This window comes from Castanea sativa, chromosome 8, assembly GCF_040712315.1.
Source record: "Castanea sativa cultivar Marrone di Chiusa Pesio chromosome 8, ASM4071231v1".
In the NCBI taxonomy this organism is placed as follows: domain Eukaryota; kingdom Viridiplantae; phylum Streptophyta; class Magnoliopsida; order Fagales; family Fagaceae; genus Castanea; species Castanea sativa.
Window position 1 is genome coordinate 31,334,546 of NC_134020.1, and position 20,058 is coordinate 31,354,603.

General features: G+C 39.6%; 2 protein-coding genes across 4 annotated transcripts; one reads left to right on the plus strand and one right to left on the minus strand.

Moving 5' to 3' along the window:
* Positions 1 to 2,905: 2,905 nt before the first annotated feature.
* Positions 2,906 to 12,720, plus strand: LOC142607010 (sorting nexin 2B-like). 3 transcript variants are annotated; one of them, XM_075778415.1, is made up of 5 exons: positions 2,906 to 4,232; positions 4,565 to 4,774; positions 5,014 to 5,274; positions 7,338 to 7,424; positions 12,283 to 12,720. In XM_075778415.1, the coding sequence occupies exons 1-5, from the start codon at positions 3,087 to 3,089 to the stop codon at positions 12,361 to 12,363; spliced, it is 1,785 nt and encodes a 594-aa protein (XP_075634530.1). In that variant the 5' UTR covers positions 2,906 to 3,086; the 3' UTR covers positions 12,364 to 12,720. The 3 variants fall into 3 exon arrangements, 2 of the variants coding, with proteins under 2 accessions (XP_075634530.1, XP_075634531.1); XR_012839215.1 differs by having other exon boundaries at positions 2,935 to 4,232; positions 5,069 to 5,274; XM_075778416.1 differs by lacking the exons at positions 7,338 to 7,424; positions 12,283 to 12,720 and having other exon boundaries at positions 2,935 to 4,232; positions 5,069 to 5,275.
* On the minus strand, positions 12,584 to 14,148 carry LOC142607012 (PRA1 family protein B2-like). The gene has a single exon (XM_075778417.1). It carries the CDS (start codon positions 14,008 to 14,010, stop codon positions 13,315 to 13,317), a length of 696 nt encoding a protein of 231 aa, XP_075634532.1. The 5' UTR covers positions 14,011 to 14,148; the 3' UTR covers positions 12,584 to 13,314.
* Between the last annotated feature and the right edge of the window lie 5,910 nt (positions 14,149 to 20,058).

Sequence of the window (20,058 nt, forward strand, 5' to 3'; positions counted from 1 at the left end):
TTGCATAGAGACAATAAGTCTCCATGCATTGGGGTTAAACTGGCAAACCCCCAAGCCCAGTCTGGTAAGCAATTCCCTCGTAAAGGCATTTAAAGGAAATCTAAGCCCCCATAACAGGTAAGCTTCGTAAACACCTATCCCGAAACGGGGTTGACAACACCATTCCTCTCGGACGGCTAACCTAGGATTCAGATCATCTGGAATCTGGAACCAACTCCTAAGAGCGTCTAACCTCTTCTCGTCCGTCTTTGAAGGAATTCCCATGGCACAACTATATACTGTTTCCTCTTCAGGAGAGGACGATGGAATGCTCGTTGAGGTATCAGCCCCAGAGGCTGTCCTCGTCCTAATACTCTCTTGAAAGGTTTCTACAAGAACTCCAGGAACACCAGATGTGTATTCCTCAGTTATGTGACCACTACTACTACTATCAACATTGGAGGTACTATAACTAGAGGAGTCGTGATACTCGTCTATGGCCTTGACCACATTGTCGCTAGACGAACATGAGGCTATTGAGTACGTCCTAGCACTTAAAAAGGAAGGCTTGAGTTAAAGTAAAGAGAGTACCTGGCTCTAGACGAAGGATTCTAAGGACGCTGGGATACTCTTAGACGAAGCGACGGACGAGAGTGTCAAAGCAGAAAATTTGAAAAAGTGAAAGGGGCATGAGAGGGAAACCACTATTTATAGGTAGAAAAGTCTCGGTAATCGCAATGACGGAACCAATGAAAAAGCGACACGTGCCATATGCCTCGAAGAAGTAAACCTACATGACCAACCCCCTATGAATGTGTGACACGTGGAATGCTTCTAAAATTAAAAAAAAAAAGAAAGAAAGAAGAGAGGGGGGGGGGGAAGAAGAAGATCGTCCTAAAGCCTATTGATACTCTGCATAACCCCTGGACGAGGGGGCAACTGATGAGGGATGAAGGCACTCAGACCGTCCCTGGACGGTCTGCACCTCGACAGCCGTCCAGGAGTTAGCATCAAGATGGCTAACGCGCAAGGCTGTCCTTGGGTGATAGCAAAGCTACATCCTTCGTCCAAAGGATGCACGCAGCCTACCCCGAGAGGACTCGTTCACGTAAAGACTCATGGACGAGGCTTTTACACTTGGAACTATTAAGCACATTTTACCATTCCATAATACATGCATAACCTCCAATGATCGTTGTGTGAGAAAATGCAACGGTCAGATGGTTATGAGAGTTATCCAAGAACCCCGGACCTCCTGAAGTCCGGGGGAGGTTACAATTTCAATAACTGCCCCCAGGACACTATATAAATAGCCATTCAGACCCATAGAAGGTACGTTGAACATTTTCCCAAGAAATTGGAACTCAAAAGATATAGAGAGAAAACTGACTTTACCATCGGAGGGTTCTTGGCCGGCGATCCCGGTCACTTTTGATCGTTTTCCTTTGTTTTTCAGGCTATTAGGGAGCGAGTGGTCCTTTCAAATCCGGAGCATCCAGCTTACTGATTTTTCTTGCATCATCAATCACCATTCCAAATCAACCTATCTTCCTCAAGAGATGCTCCCAAGGAATAAGACATGACATTGATTTCCATAAGAATATTATTTGGAACTTGGATAGAAATTTTTGACCAATCCCATTCATGAGGACCAAAAACCTCTTTAACTTGGAACCTCTCTTCTTCTTCAAGAAGTGGACCTTGGATTAAAGTTCTTAAAGGGGCCTTTGCAATCCAATTGTCATGCCAAAGACTCAAACTATCATATTGCCCCAAGATCCACCATATGCCTTTTATTGAAAACCTCCCTCCCCTTTTGAATTGCTTTCCACACTCTAGAGCAAGGGAGCTTGTCCTTGTCTCTAGCATGTAATCTTTGGCTAGTGCAATACTTGCTGCTTAGCACCTTTGCCCACAAAGCATCCTTTTCCATCCAGAATCTCCAATTAAGCTTGGCAAGAAGAGCTTGATTCCTTTCCCTTGCCGATTGAATTCCAAGTCCCCCTTTTTCTTTAGCTTTGGTCACTTTGTGCCAACCCACCCGATGCGTTCTTTTTGAAGATTCCGAAGATCTCCAAAGAAAATTATGATTAATTCTATCAATATCAGTCAACAACTTCTTGGGTAAACTTGTGCATTGCATGACATATGTAGGAATAGAGGATGTGGAGGCTTGAATGAGCACCGTTCTGCTTGCAAGGAATAATAAATTGGCTTTCCACCCTGCCAACTTCTACTTGACCCTTTTCAAAATGAAGTTGTCCCCTTCTCATCATCCTGGCATTGTTTTGCAGAAAATAATATTGTCGGGCTAGAACTTCATGTTTTTAAATGGGCTCCAACCTTCTTTTCTTACAATGTCTAGATGGTCCATCTCATCAATACCTTGGGCCAGGCCTGTCACCTTGTTCCCTTCTCTTTCTTCATAGGCCAAGGGCCTATGCGCTTTATGCATAGAAAAACAACCACCCACCCCAAGGTATTTTGCCATTGTACTCAACTGTGAGATCCAAATTTAATGTTCTAAACCATTATATCCACCAAATAGATGAAGAAGAATAGTAGTGTAGTGGGGTTGGCAAATTACATATAGCCGGCTATAGAACCGGAGACGCTGATTATCAGGAATTGATGGTCGTTAATTACATAAGTGAAACAAAAGAAAAAAAAAAAGGCTGTGGGCTGTGAGTCGTCAGATCTAGCGGCTGGGTGGGACCGATGGGAACAAGTTGCAGAAAAAAGAAAAACGAAAACGGTACAGAAAAAACGTGTCACTAAGATGAAAAGGTGGATACACATGCACCCAATCCTCTCCAAAACCAAACCAAACAAAACTAACCTATCCAATTATCCAAACCCAAACAATACAAACAAAGCCCACACACACACAAAGACCTTTAGAAACTCCCAACTAAAAATCCACATTAACCTTCTTCACCTCTTCCACGTGCGTTTCTTCTCTCTCGATCTCTCTATCCCCATACCCCCAGCTATGCTCTAGTTGCACGTTATCACCACACATGATGATATGAACCCATGCCTTCTCACACAAATCAAAAACCAAAATCTGTAATAACTCTCTCTACAGCTTTCAGTGTTTGAAGGAAATGATGGGCTCGGAGAACGAGGGCTTCGAAGAGGCCCATCTCTACGCTTCCAGAGAAGAGATGGAAAATCTCGTGCTCGACGACCCTTTGAATAACAACGACAACGACAACAATAGCAATAACAACAACAACAACAACAACAATAACAGCAGCAATAGCAGCATCAACGGCAAGTCGTATTCCGCTTACCGCAGCGCCATGTCGTCGCTCTCCGATACGCACCACCCTCTCTCTTCGCCGATCCTCGCTACTTCGGCGGAGTCCGATCCCTTGCTATCGCCTCCGCGGTTTCGCGATCTCCGAAACCCTAACGCCCCCGAGAGCTCCTACATCGAGCCGCCCGCTTACTCCGACGTGATTTTCTGCCCCTTCGAAGGGGATAATGTCAGCGACGTCAACGGCGTGGAAAGCCCTAGCCGGAATTCGGATTTTTCCGGCAGGTTTTCGAGATCGCCGTCTTCGTCGTCGTCGTCGACGAGTTCGGAGTATTTGAAAATCACGGTGTCGAATCCGCAGAAAGAGCAGGAGAATTCGAACTCGATCGTGCCGGGCGGGAATACGTACGTGACGTATCTGATCTCGACGAGGACGAACATTTCGGATTTCGGGGGATCCGAATTCGGCGTCCGGAGGCGGTTTCGTGACGTGGTGACGTTGTCGGATCGGTTAACGGAGTCGTACCGAGGGCTATTCATACCGCCTCGGCCGGACAAGAGTGTGGTGGAGAGCCAGGTGATGCAGAAACAGGAATTCGTGGAGCAGAGGAGGGTGGCATTGGAGAAGTACCTCCGGAGACTCGCGGCGCATCCGATGATCAGGAGAAGCGATGAGCTGAAGGTGTTTTTGCAGGTTCAGGGGAAGCTGCCATTGCCGACGACGACTGATGTGGCTTCGAGGATGCTCGATGGGGCGGTGAAGCTACCGAAGCAGCTGTTGGGGGAGAGCACCGTATTGGCGCCCCACGAGGTGGTGCAGCCGGCTAAAGGAGGGAGGGACTTGTTGAGGTTGTTCAAGGAGTTGAAGCAATCCATGGCTAATGATTGGATGGGCTCCAGACCAGCCGTGGTAGAGGAAGACAAGGAGTTCTTGGAAAAGAAAGAGAGAGTGAATGATCTGGAGCTACAACTCAGCAATGCTTCACAGCAGGTTGTATTATTATATATTTGCATCTTAAGCTCATTATGGATTTTTTTGGTGGCATTCAAATCTAGTTTTAGGAATATGAATGTATGTATTAAACTAGAGTTATTATTGGATTGATTTGGTATGGTATTTTATGTCATTTATTATGTATGGTATGGTAATATCTACACGTCTTGCGAATTTGTGCAAATTTGTATTTATGTATAATTTACGAAGCACCTGTTCTGGACCCGTGAAAAGTGGGAGCTTTGTGCAATGCGACTTTTTATTTATTTATTTATTTATGTATGTGATTGTTGGGTTGTTTTCTCATGTTGTGAATAAATATATATTAGGCTGAAGCACTTGTCAAGGCTCAGCAAGATATGGGAGAGACACTGGGTGAATTGGGGTTAGCATTTATTAAGCTGACGAAATTTGAGAATGAGGAGGCGGTGTTCAACTCTCAAAGAGTGCGGGCTGCTGACATGAAAGGTTTTGCAACTGCTGCTGTCAAAGCAAGCAGATTCTACCGGGAGTTAAACGCTCAGACTGTCAAGCATTTGGTAAATTGCAAAACCTTTGTACTAGAAGATGATTCAAAGTATGACGACTATGTTAAATTGTCCTTATATGTTATTTTGACGAAAATCTTGGCAATTGATGAAGAAGCTGTCCTTAGTGATTGCATTAGTCCAAGCCATCTGTCAACTTTATGAGTAATAATAAACGTTTCTGTTTAGGGTCTTTTGCGCAATAGGAAGTCTTCCACTGTTTTGAGGATTTTTGTTTTTACATATTGCAGGATATGCTTCATGAATATCTAGGATTAATGTTAGCTGTCCACAATGCATTCACAGATAGGTCCAGTGCGTTACTCACAGTGCAGACTCTTCTATCAGAATTATCTTCATTGGAATCAAAGGCTGAAAAACTTGAAGCTGCATCATCTAAGATATTTGGTGGTGACAAATCAAGGGTTAGGAAGATAGATGAGTTAAAGGATACAATAAGAGTCACTGAGGATGCTAAAAACGTTGCCATCAGAGAATATGAGCGGATCAAGGTATCATTCTATCACGAAAGGTTTTTCAACATATCTTGATTGTGGCTAATCTCTTTGACTTGGTGGAATTTATGAATATCTTCATTTTTACTCCTATTCTATACATTCAGTAGATCATGTTTTAGGCTTTCTGACCTGACATTTTGAATTCTAATGCATCCATCAACAACTACATTTTAGTATTTCCTATTCCTAACAAGGGAAATTAGTCTTGTGGTATTTTATACCGTGCTTGCATAAATCCAATGCTAAACTTGTTGAAAGTGGAAGCAATTCATAAAATATGGTAACTAATAGGTTATTTTATCTTTTCTGTTATTGGCCGTGAAAAATATGATGGCCGATAGATAGTAAGGTGACATAGGACAAGCGGGAATAACAAAAGCTGATTTAGAACACCAGGGGCAGATCTGGTATAGCTTAGGTTTTGAAGAATTAGGGTTACGTTTTGGTGGGGAATAGGCTAGAAAATAATAGGGATTATAGGGTTTACCAAGGGGACAAGGATTTGTAGGGTTTCGGAATGAAAACAAAGGTGAAAATCAAGATTTGGGTTGCTGTGAACAGTAACCGTGAATAGTAAAATTAAAGAAAATAGATAAATTCTAGGCATCACACCTAGACTTCCTAAGCATCACACCTAGGGTTCTTTGGCATCACAATTTGGAGAAGGTTGCATCACACAAACTATAAAAGAAAGTTTCATAGCTCTTAAATTCTGAAAACATTCATTATTAACCAACTCAATAGAAAGTACTACACCTCTTTAAATGAAAAACTAATACCTAATCCTAGTTGATCTAGGATTTCTTAAAACCCTAATAAGACTTGGACTTGGACTCAGGCTTTTACTACTAAGCCCAACTAAATAACCAAACTGAAAATAAAACTAAAGTAAGACCCAAAGGATTATAAGCACAGCCCATTCCAGAGTATTATGAAATTACATAATTGCCTTTGATACATAAAATCAAATAAAATATAATAAATCCTTCTCGCTGCCTCCTGCATCATAAGGTCTCTTTCATTTGAGTAGGTTACATGGTGCTAGTTGATGAGTCACTTAACCTTAAAGTTGTGGAGATATTCCTTGAAGGAATATCAGAATCAGTGAAATTAATATAACAAATTGGGCAGGGGTTATACTTCGTCCATAAGTTCTGAAGGACATTTATCATATGCTACCTTAGCTAGATCATCCAATATGGTTGTTGAAATGATAGTCAAGAAATTAGGGGAGAGGAACAATCCTTATTTTTCAGATAATTATTATGGTGTCTCTATACATGTGTTGTGCCATAAGTTCCACAGTTATTGTCTGGTTATTGTTTTAATTTTCTAATTAATAACCCATTTTTTCATTGCATTTCACTTGATCAATGATGTAAAGTACAGCCAGACTTTTGCAAATTGCACTTGCATATGGCTACTGTTTAGTCTTGTTAATCACAACCAATAAAATTTTCAAGCTATGGCAAGCAGACACGCATCTGATCTGGAGGCCTGGCTCTCTTGCATCCTGTTTTACTAATTTCTAGCTAGGATTGAATTGTACCAAGATTGATTTTTGCTATTTCTTTCTGGATGTAAGTTGTTAGTTTGTCATCAGGATGAAAGAAGTTGGTTTTGGAAGCTTTAAGTTCTGTCATGGATTATCCAGTTGTTTCTTGTCACTATGATTTTGCATGGTCATATAATTCCAAATATGGAAGTGAAGCTAATTACAGATGTGTTGAAAAGTTATGAGATTAAATAATCATGCAATGGGAACTCTTAATTTCACTTCTGTATGTCTTTTCATCTTGTTTTGATCTATTGTTCACTTATTGGCATATGGGTTGTTTCAAGTTCAGCAGTGTCCTAAAATCTATCCTTTATTTGGTTAATATTGGATATCCTTTTTCCAAATGTGTTCTAAATCTCTATCTTTAATTGCCTTCCCATTTTGAATCACATGATCTTGATATTGACCATATTCATGTTTTTCCATTGTTGATTAAATCATTTCCATGGCTTAATAATTATATAAATGCACTTATCAAAAAATAATTATATAAATGCAGGAAAACAACAGGTCTGAACTTGAAAGGCTTGACACAGAGAGAAAGGCTGACTTCTTGACTATGTTGAAGGGGTTTGTGCTTAATCAGGTAAATTAATTTTTTTACTGTACATGTAGGATGATTGAGCTATATGGGAACATGTTGTCTTTTTCTTGGATGAATGAGTGATTTCATTTCCATAGAAGAATGGATAAAACAATGAACTACAACCACCAAGACCTGGCAGCATTCAGCCGCAAATTACTAACCTTACACATCTGCAATAATAATACTTACATCTTACGTTTAACTACTCTAAACAGGGAACATAGTGTCTCCTTGATCATAATCGTCCTCCCCCCCCCCCCCCCCCCAAAAGCCCAATTATGCTTTACTATGTGGATTAGTTTTGTTCTTGCTTGAATTCATCTGTTAAGAGAAATTTAAGCTGGTTTTTGGAAAAATGTCTCTCTTTTTTCTTTTCTTTTTCATTTGACCATTTTCTTTCAAAAATGTTTAATTTTATAGCTAGTAACCAGTGGCATGTAAGCGTAGACTCCTTGATACATTTAGCTTCTGATTAGAGCTTGGGAAGCTTGAGTAAATGACAAGAACTTTTTTTTTTTTTTTTTGGGTGAAGAGGTGTTCTGCTTATGGTCATGAGGATAGGTTTCTTGGATGTTTTAATTTATGGACCTTTTTGACAAAATGCTGTGTGTTCTGTAGTTTAGTGGAGGGTTAGGAAATCCAAATGAGAGTCCAACAAGAGGTGCCCTGGGACGTGAAGCATGTGCATTGCTTCATAGTTGGATACTTTAGTATCAATATATGTTTGAAAGAGAAGCTTTTATGGAGGGAGCATATCAATGAAGTTTCCTGAAAAATCAAAAGAATGCTTTAGCGGGCAGATTCTAGTGCAGAGTTTTCAATCAGATTCTGTTTATAGGGATTGAATGAGAGGTAATTTTTTGAAGATAGATAAATATCTTATAGATTTAAAGAAGCTATCAGGTGAGTCTAAGAGCTGGATTGCATATATGTTGGTGACTGACTGGGTATATGCATACAGACACACCACATCATAGTTGGTAATATATGATAAGGAATATATATGGTAGTAAATCTGTATGTGTTTCATTAAGTTCAAGGTTTAAAAATATTCTAAAAATGAGAAAAAGTCCTGGGACCGGATGGAATCTCCATTGAAGTTTTGAAGTGCTTGGGTGATGTGGGTGTATGTTGGTTGACAAACATTTTCAATAAGATTTTAAGTGTTAACAAAATGCCTAGTGAGCTGAGGAGAAGTACTCTAATACATATATGCAAGAACGAGGGAGATATTCAAAACTGTACAGTTATTGTGGAATCAAATCTATGGACTCACACCATGAAACATTGAGAGAGAATGATTGAACATAGGTTAAGACACGAAACAATAATATTTAAGAATCTATTTGATTTTATTCTAGAGTGATCTACCATGGAATCTATTTTGTACTTAGATGCCTAATGAAATAAATATAGAGAGGCCCGTGAAGATCTTCATGTGCTTTTTATTGAACTTGGGAAAGCATGTGATAGGGAACCTAGAGAGCTTATGTGGTAAGTTTTAGAATAGAAAAAGAATTCCTCAAAGTATATTAAGTTGATTGAGTATATGTACAGTGAAGTTTTAACTAGTGTGAAAACAAGTGGTGGCATTGCAAGTCAATTTCCTATTACTATAAGTTTCCATCAAGGATCAACATTAGGTCCATATCTCTTTATATTAGTGATGGATGGGCTCATTAAATGGATTCAAGAGAAGTCCCCTGGTGTATGCTTTTTGCATATGATATAGTGTTAGTGGATGAAACTAGTCATGGAATTAGTATCAAGCTAGAAATTTGGTGAGGCGCTTTAGAATCTAGTGGCTTATGGTTAAGTAGGACTAAAATAGAGTACATGGAATGTAAGTTTAGTAAAAGTAGAAACAAAGATGGAGGGGTTGTAAAACTTGATAGTTAAATGATATTAAAGAGTGACAGCTTTTGATATCTTGGATTAATAAGTCATAAAGATGGAGAGATTGAAAGTTATGTGAATCATAGGATGAGAGTAGGGTGGATGAAGTGGAGAAATGCATCATTAGTATTGTATGATGCTGAACGTTGGATTGTTAAGAAGTAACATATTCATAAATTTTTTTTTTATAAGTAAGAATGATATATATACGAAAGGCTACTCTATGCAAGAAAAGCACAGAGCAAACCAGAATATTACAAGAAAGAAAAAAGAAAGCATGAAAAATACAAAAAAAGAAAACCAAACAGCAGAATAATTACAAAAGAGAAAGAGAACTAAGAAAAGAGGAGAGAGAATCACTAGTCGTGAGTCCCCAAGCCTGAGACCAATCAAAAAGAGTTCCACTAAATGAACCACGCATTTGATTGAGATGAGAATGTTAAGATGAAAAAGTGGAAATGCAATGAAAGATATAATTTGAAATGAGAAATTTCACTTAAAGGCAATGGAGACCCCAATTGGTGAAAAGGCAAGGAAAAGTTTTTTAAGATGGTTGATCATGTTCAATTTGAGAGGATGAACAAAGGTAGAGGAAGATCGAAAATAACATTAATAGAAGTAGAAAAAAAAAAGATACTTGTAATAAAGAAAAAAAAAGGACATGCTTATAAAAAAAAAGAAAAGAAAGTAAAAGGGCATGTCAATTAAGAAAGTAATAAAAAAAAATATAATAAAATGATGGAAAAGAATACATGTAGCTAACTGTCCCAAAATTTTGGGATTAAGGCTTGGTTGTTGTTATTGGAGGTAAATCTCATGGGCCAGCTTATATTCTGTTCAGAAAATGATTGTTATATTGCACTCAGAATATAGTTTTTGCTTTTCTGGGGCAGAATGGTCAGTGTGGTTCTGACTTTTTTTTGATAAACAAACATTCCATATTATTAAACAGACAAAGAAATAGAATTTACAAGCAGCATGTCTCCTTTCCAGGCATCCAACACATCAGGGGTTAGGGAGTAATTAGTACACTTGAGAACAGGAGAAAGGGGAGAAACAGCCTTAGCTAGAGCGTGAGCTACAGCATTTTATTCTCTCTTTACCTAACAAAAACAACAATTAGCAAAATAAACTTTGAGCTCCACAGCATTGTCCAACAAGGTCTTTGCATTCCAGTGACAGTTCTGGACATCCCCATTAATTGCATCAAAGCATAGCTTTGCATCTCCTTCAATCACAATGTCTTGGATTTTTCCTCCATAGCTAGATTTAGAGCCCATACAATGGCAGCTGCTTCTGCTACAATTGGTTCACATTTTGGTAGTGTCCTAGCCCAAGCTTTGACAATACCACCAGCCTCATTTCTAGCCATAACTGCTATGGAAGTACTGACCTGGGACACAGCTGAATCTACATTTAACTTAATAAAACCAGTTGGTGGTTTTTTCCAGCACAACTGTCTTTCACAATTACTGACCTCCTTGCATCCTACATCCCCAACAGCTTCAGCAACTCTGACCTCCAATGAACTAATGATTTTGGCAAGATTCGCCTCCTGGACATTATTGTGAAATACCTCATTTCTCAAAAACCATATGGCTTCTAAGGTGTGGGCTATTTTAAGTGAGATGTGGTCACTTGGATGGGAGTGCCCAATATGTGGAGTCAAGGTTTGGGGTTTTAGGACAGTTTATAATATCTTCAGGGCTATTGATTTGGGGATTGTCAGTTTTAAGACTCCAGTTACAGCCAAACCAAATAGCTCTAGATACTTTGCAGGTGGAAGAACAGATGCTGGGCTGTTTCAGTGCTCTCCTTACGGAGAACACAATCAGTGTCGCAATACCCAATCTGTGGTGTAGATTTTCCTTTGTAGGCAACACATGGACTCCAATTCTCCATAAAAACATTTTTGACCTCTCTTGAATTTTTAAATTCCAAGTACCCTGCCAATTTTTTTAACGTGATACTTGTGCTCTGTGGTTGATCTTGACACAATCTGTAGGCTGATTTGACAGAGAAGCAGCCCTTATGATCCTTAATCCACATTAATCTATCTTGCCTTGGCCTAATGGGGATTTGGATTCTTTTGATAGCTTCAATGGACTAATCATCAAATAGCTCCATTAGCCTATTCTCACACCAGGATTTGGTTAAAGGGTTGATAAGACTTGAGACCATAATGGGAACTTGGATAATTGAGTCATCTTTAGGTCTGGGTTTGAAGTCTTCGAACCAAGGAACCCAAGGATCTAGCCAAATATTAACGGACTGACCGGCACCAACATGAAGCAAGCACCCTTGACTATGATTTTCTTTTTTGCATTCTCAATACCTTTCCAAACTTTAGATGCACTCTTGGGAGGTTCCTTTCTTAGCCAATCCTGCCCTACTTTGTATTTACTTCTCGAAACCCTCATTCACAGGCTATCACTTTTAGATGCAACCATCATCCATGCCAATTTGGCAATGAGGGCAGAGTTGAAATTCTCTGTTTTTCTAAAACCTAAGTCTCCCTTCTTCTTCCGTTGACACAGATTTTCCCAAGCCTTCCACACTAAGGGGGTGTTTGGGAGAGGAGTTTGAGTTATGTTGTTTGGGTGTTTTTGATATACGTGTGGGTGAAAAAATGTGTGGAAATGCGTGTAATTTTATTTAAAATGTAAAATGATGTGTTAGAACTAATTTATCAAACACCCCCTAAGTATCTAGAGTTGTTCTTTTATGGGCTCTGGTTCTCACTTAGTGAAGCAACATCTGACGTATTTTCGTGCTACTGCTACTGGAACCATTTTGTTGAGGGTGGTTCATTTTTCTGACTCCGTGTTATATTAGGTTAAAATAATGCATTTTCTCTAATGCCTCTAGTACTGGCTTGTCACATGCAATGTATATTTACTATTTTTATTTAAAATCTTTGTCTCAACTCCTTATGTACAAGTCTTTATTGTCAATTTTATAGGTTGGATATGCTGAGAAAATTTCCAACGTGTGGGCAAAGGTTGCGGAGGAGACCAGTGGGTATGAAAAGGAGAGCTCTTGAGCTGCGTGGCTGTAAATTCAAATCTACAGTTTTTTTTTTTGTTCTCTTTTCTTTATATTTATTGATGTCCAATTTCAGGAAATAGCATTACATTTAGAGCAATAAAGAAAAGGGAGCATTTGGTAGGTTAAAAAATTTGATTTCCCTCAAGTTGAAGTTGTGACTGTTAGAAAGGTTGTAAACACGCCTTGAAACTTTTAGATTTCGCGTTGTAAATTGCTTGTTACTTTTTTTTTTTTTTTTTTGGAGAAACAATTGCTTGTTACCTAAGTAAAGGTAACTCTTTTGAGTTGATGATATTGCATATTGGGATCACATTGCGACCATTAATCATGATAGCCTTTTTTTTGGTGGCTACTATCCCCTTCTCTCTCTTTTCATTCATGTTCCTTTATGGATGGCCAAATTTTGTTTTTGGATCTGATATTTGCTTGTATAATTGTACTTACCCAAAAGGGGATTTGATATTGGTTACTCTCAATAATCATATGATATTTTGGCATAACTAATTTAAAGCGTGCCTTTTTAAAAATCATCCATTTCTTTTTTTCTGTTTTTTTTGAGGAAACATCCATTTCAATAATGTTTGAAAAAAAAAAAAAAAAGATAAAAAAAGCAAATTGGAAAAAATCTTTAATCATGCATTTATGATCCTCTATAATACAAGCTCTTCTCTCTATCCAAATATTTAGTCTTATCTCTCACTGCATGGATTAAAAATCCAGAAGACTTTACTACAACAATCTGTAATAACAGTATGGGATCTAAACTTTAGCACAATATCGAATTTGTATTCAAATTCAAAAATAAAAACTTCTCAAGAAATAAAACAATTACCCAAACGCTAAAAATAGAAATACAAAAAGAAAAAAAGAACTCTTTAAAGTTCAATTAATGCCGCGCGTAGTAGATCTGGATCTGTCCCAAAACATTAAACGCAGATCTTGGCGTTCAAACGCGCGACATCATATTAGGACCTCCAGCTGCAGCAGCAGCGGCGGCGGCGGAGGAGGCGGCGCCACCAATGAACGAGAAGAGGCCAGGACCACCCGACGTTTCTTGTTCGTCGAGAAACAGATCCTCAGGCATCCTGAACGAGCCGTGAGCACACACGATCCCCATCCCAACCATCCCGGCCGTTATGAGCAACGACCCCACGCTCGTGAGAAAGATCACGATCACCGTGACCGTTACCAAGCAGATGAGAGTTTCGAAGTCCGAGAACGTGCGGCCCATGATGACGAGGGGCTGATCGGACGGCCGGAAAGAGTAGAGGAAGAGCCAGGCGGCGAGGAGGGAGAGGAGGATTACGAGGGTGAAAGGGTGGGAGAGGAGAGAGACCGCGAGTACGAGCGCGAGTAGAGTCAGGTAGTTCACGCGGAAGTAGGAGAAGTTCTTGCGTACTCGCGACGCGGCTTCGGTGAGCGACTCCGGTCTCGAAAAGGCGGTGCGGTCTACGAGCTCGATCCAAGGCCGACGGTTCGAGAGCGCGTGGCGCGTGTAGCCAAGGAGGCGCGTGAGGAAGGTTTTGACTTTAAGGTATGGCGATGGCGATGGCGATGACGGTGATGATGTTGTCGTTGTGGACGGCTGCGATTCGCCGGTTGATTGTGGATTTGAGATTGGGAGTACGGCTGGAGAGGCCATTGATAATAGAGGAAGGTAATAACTACTTTTATCTTAGGTGGTGGTAATAAAAGCTTTTCTTTCACACTTTTAAGAGGCTCGGACTTGGCTGAGCCAACGAGGAAGAGAGAGAATTAAAGTGCGGTGTGTTTTTTTTCTTTTTTTGCTGTTTATAGAAAAAACGGAATTGCAAGGGAGTTTTTGGAGTTGTGAGACGCTAGATATGGGATGGACGGTGCTGATTGGATTTACGATTTTGAGAGATTGATGAGCCGTCTGTTTTAAATTGAGATCCAAAAAGATTCCTTTGCTTGTTTCATCAGTTACTCTAACATGGGCCACGGTGTAACGGACGAAATGAATGGAGAGGATCCGTGAGGCGCAGGCGCGCAGCATCCCCCAACAGCGAGTTTTTACTTTTTAGCTTTGCTTTAATTTATAAAACGAGTTGATGATTGAAATTTAATAGATTTGTATGCTCTATAATTTAAGGAATTTATAGTTCCTAAAAAAGAAAAAGGAATTTATACGAAGTGGCCACTGATCGTATATATGAAGTTGCCACTTAATTTAGCTTAAGATAGAGAGAATTAAGAAAATTCTTAAAATTATATTAAATAATACAATGATACTGTATGTATGGGGCAAAAACAAACATGTAAGTCCAAGCAGGATGGATGGGTTTAGATGTGAGCCCACTACAACTAATTTGCAGAGATAGCAATAGCGGACCAATACTTGGGCTCCCTATTTAATGGGCTGAAGTCTAAGGAAGAGTCCTGATGGGAAGAAATAGCAAGTAGATTGATAAAAACAATGGAAAAATATATTGATTCCTTCGTTAGTCAGCTGAGGATGCTTATTACACTCTGAGGTATACAAGTTTAAGTCTTTTTCTCTCTCTAATTTCCAAATTCTGATCCCTGTTCACTGGGATCTCTCCCGCTTTTATAATGGCTACCCTTTCATTTGCACCTTCCACATGGAGGATGGTTGATTTCTCTTAGATACGTGTTTCATCCCACCTTTGGAGGAAGTGCTGAGTGAGCTACATGCTGTCCTTACACTATTTAGGTGTCATTCAGCTATTAATGTAGCTGATAATATTGGTATAATGCATTCAATGCAAAAGTGATGGGTGCTTCCCTAACAAGTTTCCCACCCTTTCTCCTTCTATACTTGCTGTAGTTGCCTCTCTTGGTTCATGCTTCCAAGCCAGGGGTGGGGCTCCTCTCGTTCATCTTGGGACGGTCACGTTTGAGATAGTTCCTCGGGTCGTTAAGGGCCCTTTCCCAAACCCTTCTTTCAAGTTATACCAGGCTTCCTAGCCCAAGGCTTGCCTACTGGGCTCACACGCTTCTTGGACGTGGCCTAGCAGAGGTGTTGTCCTCGGATTCCCTATAGATACTAAAAAAAATTTATTTATTTAAGAAATACAACGATACCTTCATTGGGAGGTGGAGGTCCCAGGTTCAAATCCTGTAATGGGAAGTGCTTGGGAATAAAACTCTATACTCTCGGCTCATGCTCACTAGCCTCCCAATGGGGCTGGGTGCACAGTTATGGCTCATTCGGATCCCTTATTCCTGCAAACTTAAGTCTAGCGAGTAGGGTATCACTATGGTCATGCTTAGGTAAAAAAGTCAACTTAGGTTGCCTCCTACACATTTTTCCTTTCATAAAAAAAAAAAAAAATCTAGAATTAAATCTACAAAACTTTATATTGGAGATAGGTACAACAATTTGTATTTTACCTAATTCTTTTGATTATTGTTCAAATTTAGGATTTTAGTACGTTAACCTACATTTGATCTTACATACTTGACATATATATATATACACACACACACACACACACACACACACATACACACACATATATTGTGGGAGCAGGAGATTTGAGCACATTCGAGCACAAATATATTGTGGCTTATTACACTCTGAGGTATACAAATTTAAGTCTTTTTCTCTCTCTAATTTCCAAATTCCGATCCTTGTTCACTGGGATCTCTCCCGCTTTTATAATGGCTACCCTTTCATCCTGACCTTCCACATGGAGGATGATTGATTTCTCTTAGATACGTGTCTTATCTCACCTTTGGAGGAAGTGCGGAGTGAGCTACAGACTATCCTTACACTGTTTAAGTGTCATTCAACCATTAATGCGGTTGACATAGTTGGTGTAGTGCATTCAATGTAGAGGTGATGGGTGCTTCTTTTGCAAGTTTCCCACTCTCTCTCCTTCCATACTTGCTATTGTTGCCTCCCTTGGTTCATGCTTCCAAGTAGGGGTGTCCATGGGTCGGGTTTATGCCCAACCCGCAACCGACCCGCTTACATCGGATGGAGGATTGAACGACTCGCCGTTGACCGTAGATGACCTCGGGTCGAGTCGGATTGGTCTCCGGTGGACGACAGTCAGGTCAGTTGGCCTTGGTACTGAGGTAAACCACCGAATCTTCGCGGGATTTAAGCTCAAACCCACTATACAAGCCCATATTTCAGAGAAAATCACAAGATCTAAGCAAAAATTGAAGTAAAAAGCACTATATCAAGCCTAGATTTCAGCAAAAGCACCACATCAAGCAAGAATCGAAGCAAAAATCAAGCCCAGATCAGAGCAAAATCGAAGAAAAAGCACCACATCAAGCCGGGTCTAAGTAAAAGTCGAGCAAAATCTTCATCGCACCATCAGATCTAAGCAAGAAAACCAAGATCTTCATCGAATCTAACCAAAAACTTCAAACTTCTCACCGGAATATCAATGAACCTGAACAAATCTAGATAAAACTGGCGTTCTTTCTTCATTTCGTCGGTCGAATTGGGTATATCGGGTTTTGAAGAAGAAAACCCATCGTCTGACCCGCCTAAATCGGTTTTTGGTGGCGGAGACCCGTCTCCGACCGTCACCGGCATCGGGTTAGCCAATTTTCGGGTCGGCCTGAGCTGTTTGGGCAGGTGGGTCGGTCTCCAGGTTTTGATGGACACCCCTACTTCCAAGCTAGGGGAGGGGTTCCTCTCGTTCATCTTAGGACGGTCACGTCTGAGATAGTTCCTCAGGTCGTTAAGGGCCCTTACCCAAACCCTTCTTTCAAGTTATACAAAGTTTCCTAGCCCAAGGCTTGCCTTCTGGGCTCACATGCTCCTTAAACGTGGCCTAGCAGAGGTGTTGTCCTCGGATCCCCTACAAATACTAAAAAAAATTTTATTTATTTAAGAAATACAATGATACCTTCATTGGGAGGTAGAGGTCCCAAATTCAAATCCCGCAATGGGAAGTGCTGGGGAATAAAACTCCATACTCTCGACTCATGCTCACTAGCGTCCTCAATGGGGCTGGGTGTACAGTTATGACACATTTGGATCTCTTATTCTTACAAACTTGAGTCCAGCGAGTAGGGTACCACTATGGTTATGCTTAGGTAAAAAATTCAACTCAGGTCGCGCCTACTCATTTTTCCTTTCATAAAAAAAAAAATCTAGAATTAAATCTACAAAACTTTATATTGTATTTTACCTAATTCTTTTGATTATTGTTCAAATTTAGGATTTTAGTACGTTAACCTACATTTGGTCTTACATACTTGAAACACACACACACACACACACACACACACACACACACACACACACACATGTATATTGTGGGAGTAGGAGATTCGAGCACATTTTTGGGCTATGGGCCCTGTCCAAGGATGATTAAAGATCCATGTGCACATAGATAGGAATCGAGGAGAAAAGGGGAATCGGTGCGTGGACCAAGGTTCCCGAGGAGTAGAGGCACCTCGGGAATACTTAGGTAGTCAACCATACTGGAAAGAGGAGCTCCAGGGAAGGTAACAGAGCCATGTAAGCAACGGAAAGAAGAAATATCTAGGAAGGTGACTACCACCTCCACATGTAATGCACTGCACCAACTGAACTGACCGTATTTATGAAGAAATGACATTTGAACAGTGTCTTCACAGCTCACAGCCCCTCCTACCACCTCCAGAAAGGTCTTGATGGAATAAGCATCCAAAGGGTTCCCTAGAAATTGTACAGATGGAAGGTTGGGATGTAATGGAGGGAACTATATAAGAAAGTGACCCCCACAGAAATGGACATGCAATCTTGGAAAAAAGTGAGAGAGAAAAGAAAATACAAGAACTCATTGTAAATAGATCATTCCTGATCAATATATGAACAATTGGTCCTTAGACTTGCCCAAGGAAGGATTTTATGTTGAATTTATATCTCTTACCCTTATAACTTAAGCCCAGTCATTCTTAAGTCTGAACTTATGTGGCTTTGTAGTTTGCTTATAAAATCCACTCTTTAACAAATTTATTGTTTTGGCCTTATTGGCTGGCTCACACTATTCTAGGTGGGCTTAAGCCACAATTCAAGTCCTTAAATACACACACACACACACACACACACATACACACACACACACACACGCACGCACGCACGCACACACACATATATATATTACACCACTCAATATTTTTTAATTGGATGTGAATTTTCAAGGTGATCAAAGATTAATAGCCATGTTATCAATTAATTATTTAAATTCAAGTTTTTGTAATTTAAAATAATGCATAAAAAATGAGTTTATTGATCTAATAGTAAAGAACATCCAATTGACATGAAAATTGATGTGAATGTTAAGAACATATAGAACATGTAATTCAACGGTAAGATTTTCAAAATATGAATTTTATAACAAGTTATTGGGTGGTTGATAGGCCAAAATGTATTGACCCATTGTGATGAATTAACCAATTAATTAACCAAGTGAATTAATTAGGTTCAATTACATGCAATGAGCGTGGTAGCACAAAAAAATCATCAAATAACTAAATGCAGCGAAGATTAAATTTGACACAGTGATTTGTTTACGAATGTGGAAAATCTCTAAGGTAAAAATTCCACCGGGTGATTTTAAGGTCACCACTCCCAAGAATCCACTATTATCAAAATAAACGGTTACAAGTAAAAGAATCCCAATACCTTATATCCACCTACAGTTGAATCCTTACCCCAATACCCAATTGGACTTGTTATGTAGTGACAATCTCTCCTTGTATTGTATGGCTCCCAGTACATGACTAACCAATTGCGCGGATCCCAGTACGGGACTTCAATCACCAACTTGAAAAAAATGTTGGCTGCAAAGTTCTTCTGCTCTTCAACAGATGAAGATTGTGAAGTTGCTTGGTCACAAAATCCTATGGTGTACAAACACAGTAGCTTTTTCAAGAATTAGGGCAAACTAGGTTTTTGGTCACACTTATGGAGTTATGCTCTTGTGAAATTGTGCTCTCAGCTGTGTAACCTGAAACGACCCTTAAAATAATCCTTATATATGTTTAGGGTTGTGAAAAAAGAAAACCTAAACAAATAATCACAGATTAGATGAAAAACAATCCAGAAAAACTGAGTTTCATAAACCTCGACAGATACTCTAGCTGTCGAGCTACGGGCTAGAACAGCTCTTTAAATTTTGATAGATGCTAGCTGTCGAGCTTTAATGAATAACGCTTTTCACACTTGAATCTTAGACAGACTTGCATGACTTCAATACTTGGACTTAAACTCTTGTTCCTTGAAATATTAGACACATCCTAGATCTACCAAATTACAAGTAAAGTGCGTTTTGTCAAAGGATTAGCCAATTACATAAGATATTGACATATATTCCTAACATCCAATCACATATGTCCTAACAGTGGTGTTACATTACTTACAGTTATACCAGGTGTAACTTGAACCCAAATCATTTAATATAATTGAAAAAGCAATCAGAATTACTAACATACAAACATTAAACATATATATGGTGTGCAAGAGAGGGGTTATCTAGCGAAGAGCCCAACTTAATGCTTATATTATCACCATGGCTTTTTATTTGTTTGTTTGTTTGTTGTTTGTTTGACTTCACTATGTTTGCTTCTCAATCATATGCACAGTTTACCAATCAACATTATAGGGGTGTTCACGGGTTGAGTTTGTACCCAACTGACATGGGAGTGTGCAAAACTGAGCCAATAGATCTTGCCTTTGTATTTGAAGCTCAATAGA

Bases quoted from the DNA above. Each gene is read 5' to 3' on its own strand.
- LOC142607010 (XM_075778415.1), top strand. From the start codon at position 3,087: ATGATGGGCTCGGAGAACGAGGGCTTCGAAGAGGCCCATCTCTACGCT. The intron at 4,233-4,564 runs GTTGTATTATTA...AATATATATTAG, and splicing joins TCAGCAATGCTTCACAGCAG to GCTGAAGCACTTGTCAAGGC. The intron at 4,775-5,013 runs GTAAATTGCAAA...TACATATTGCAG, and splicing joins CTCAGACTGTCAAGCATTTG to GATATGCTTCATGAATATCT.
- LOC142607012 (XM_075778417.1), bottom strand. From the start codon at position 14,010: ATGGCCTCTCCAGCCGTACTCCCAATCTCAAATCCACAATCAACCGGC.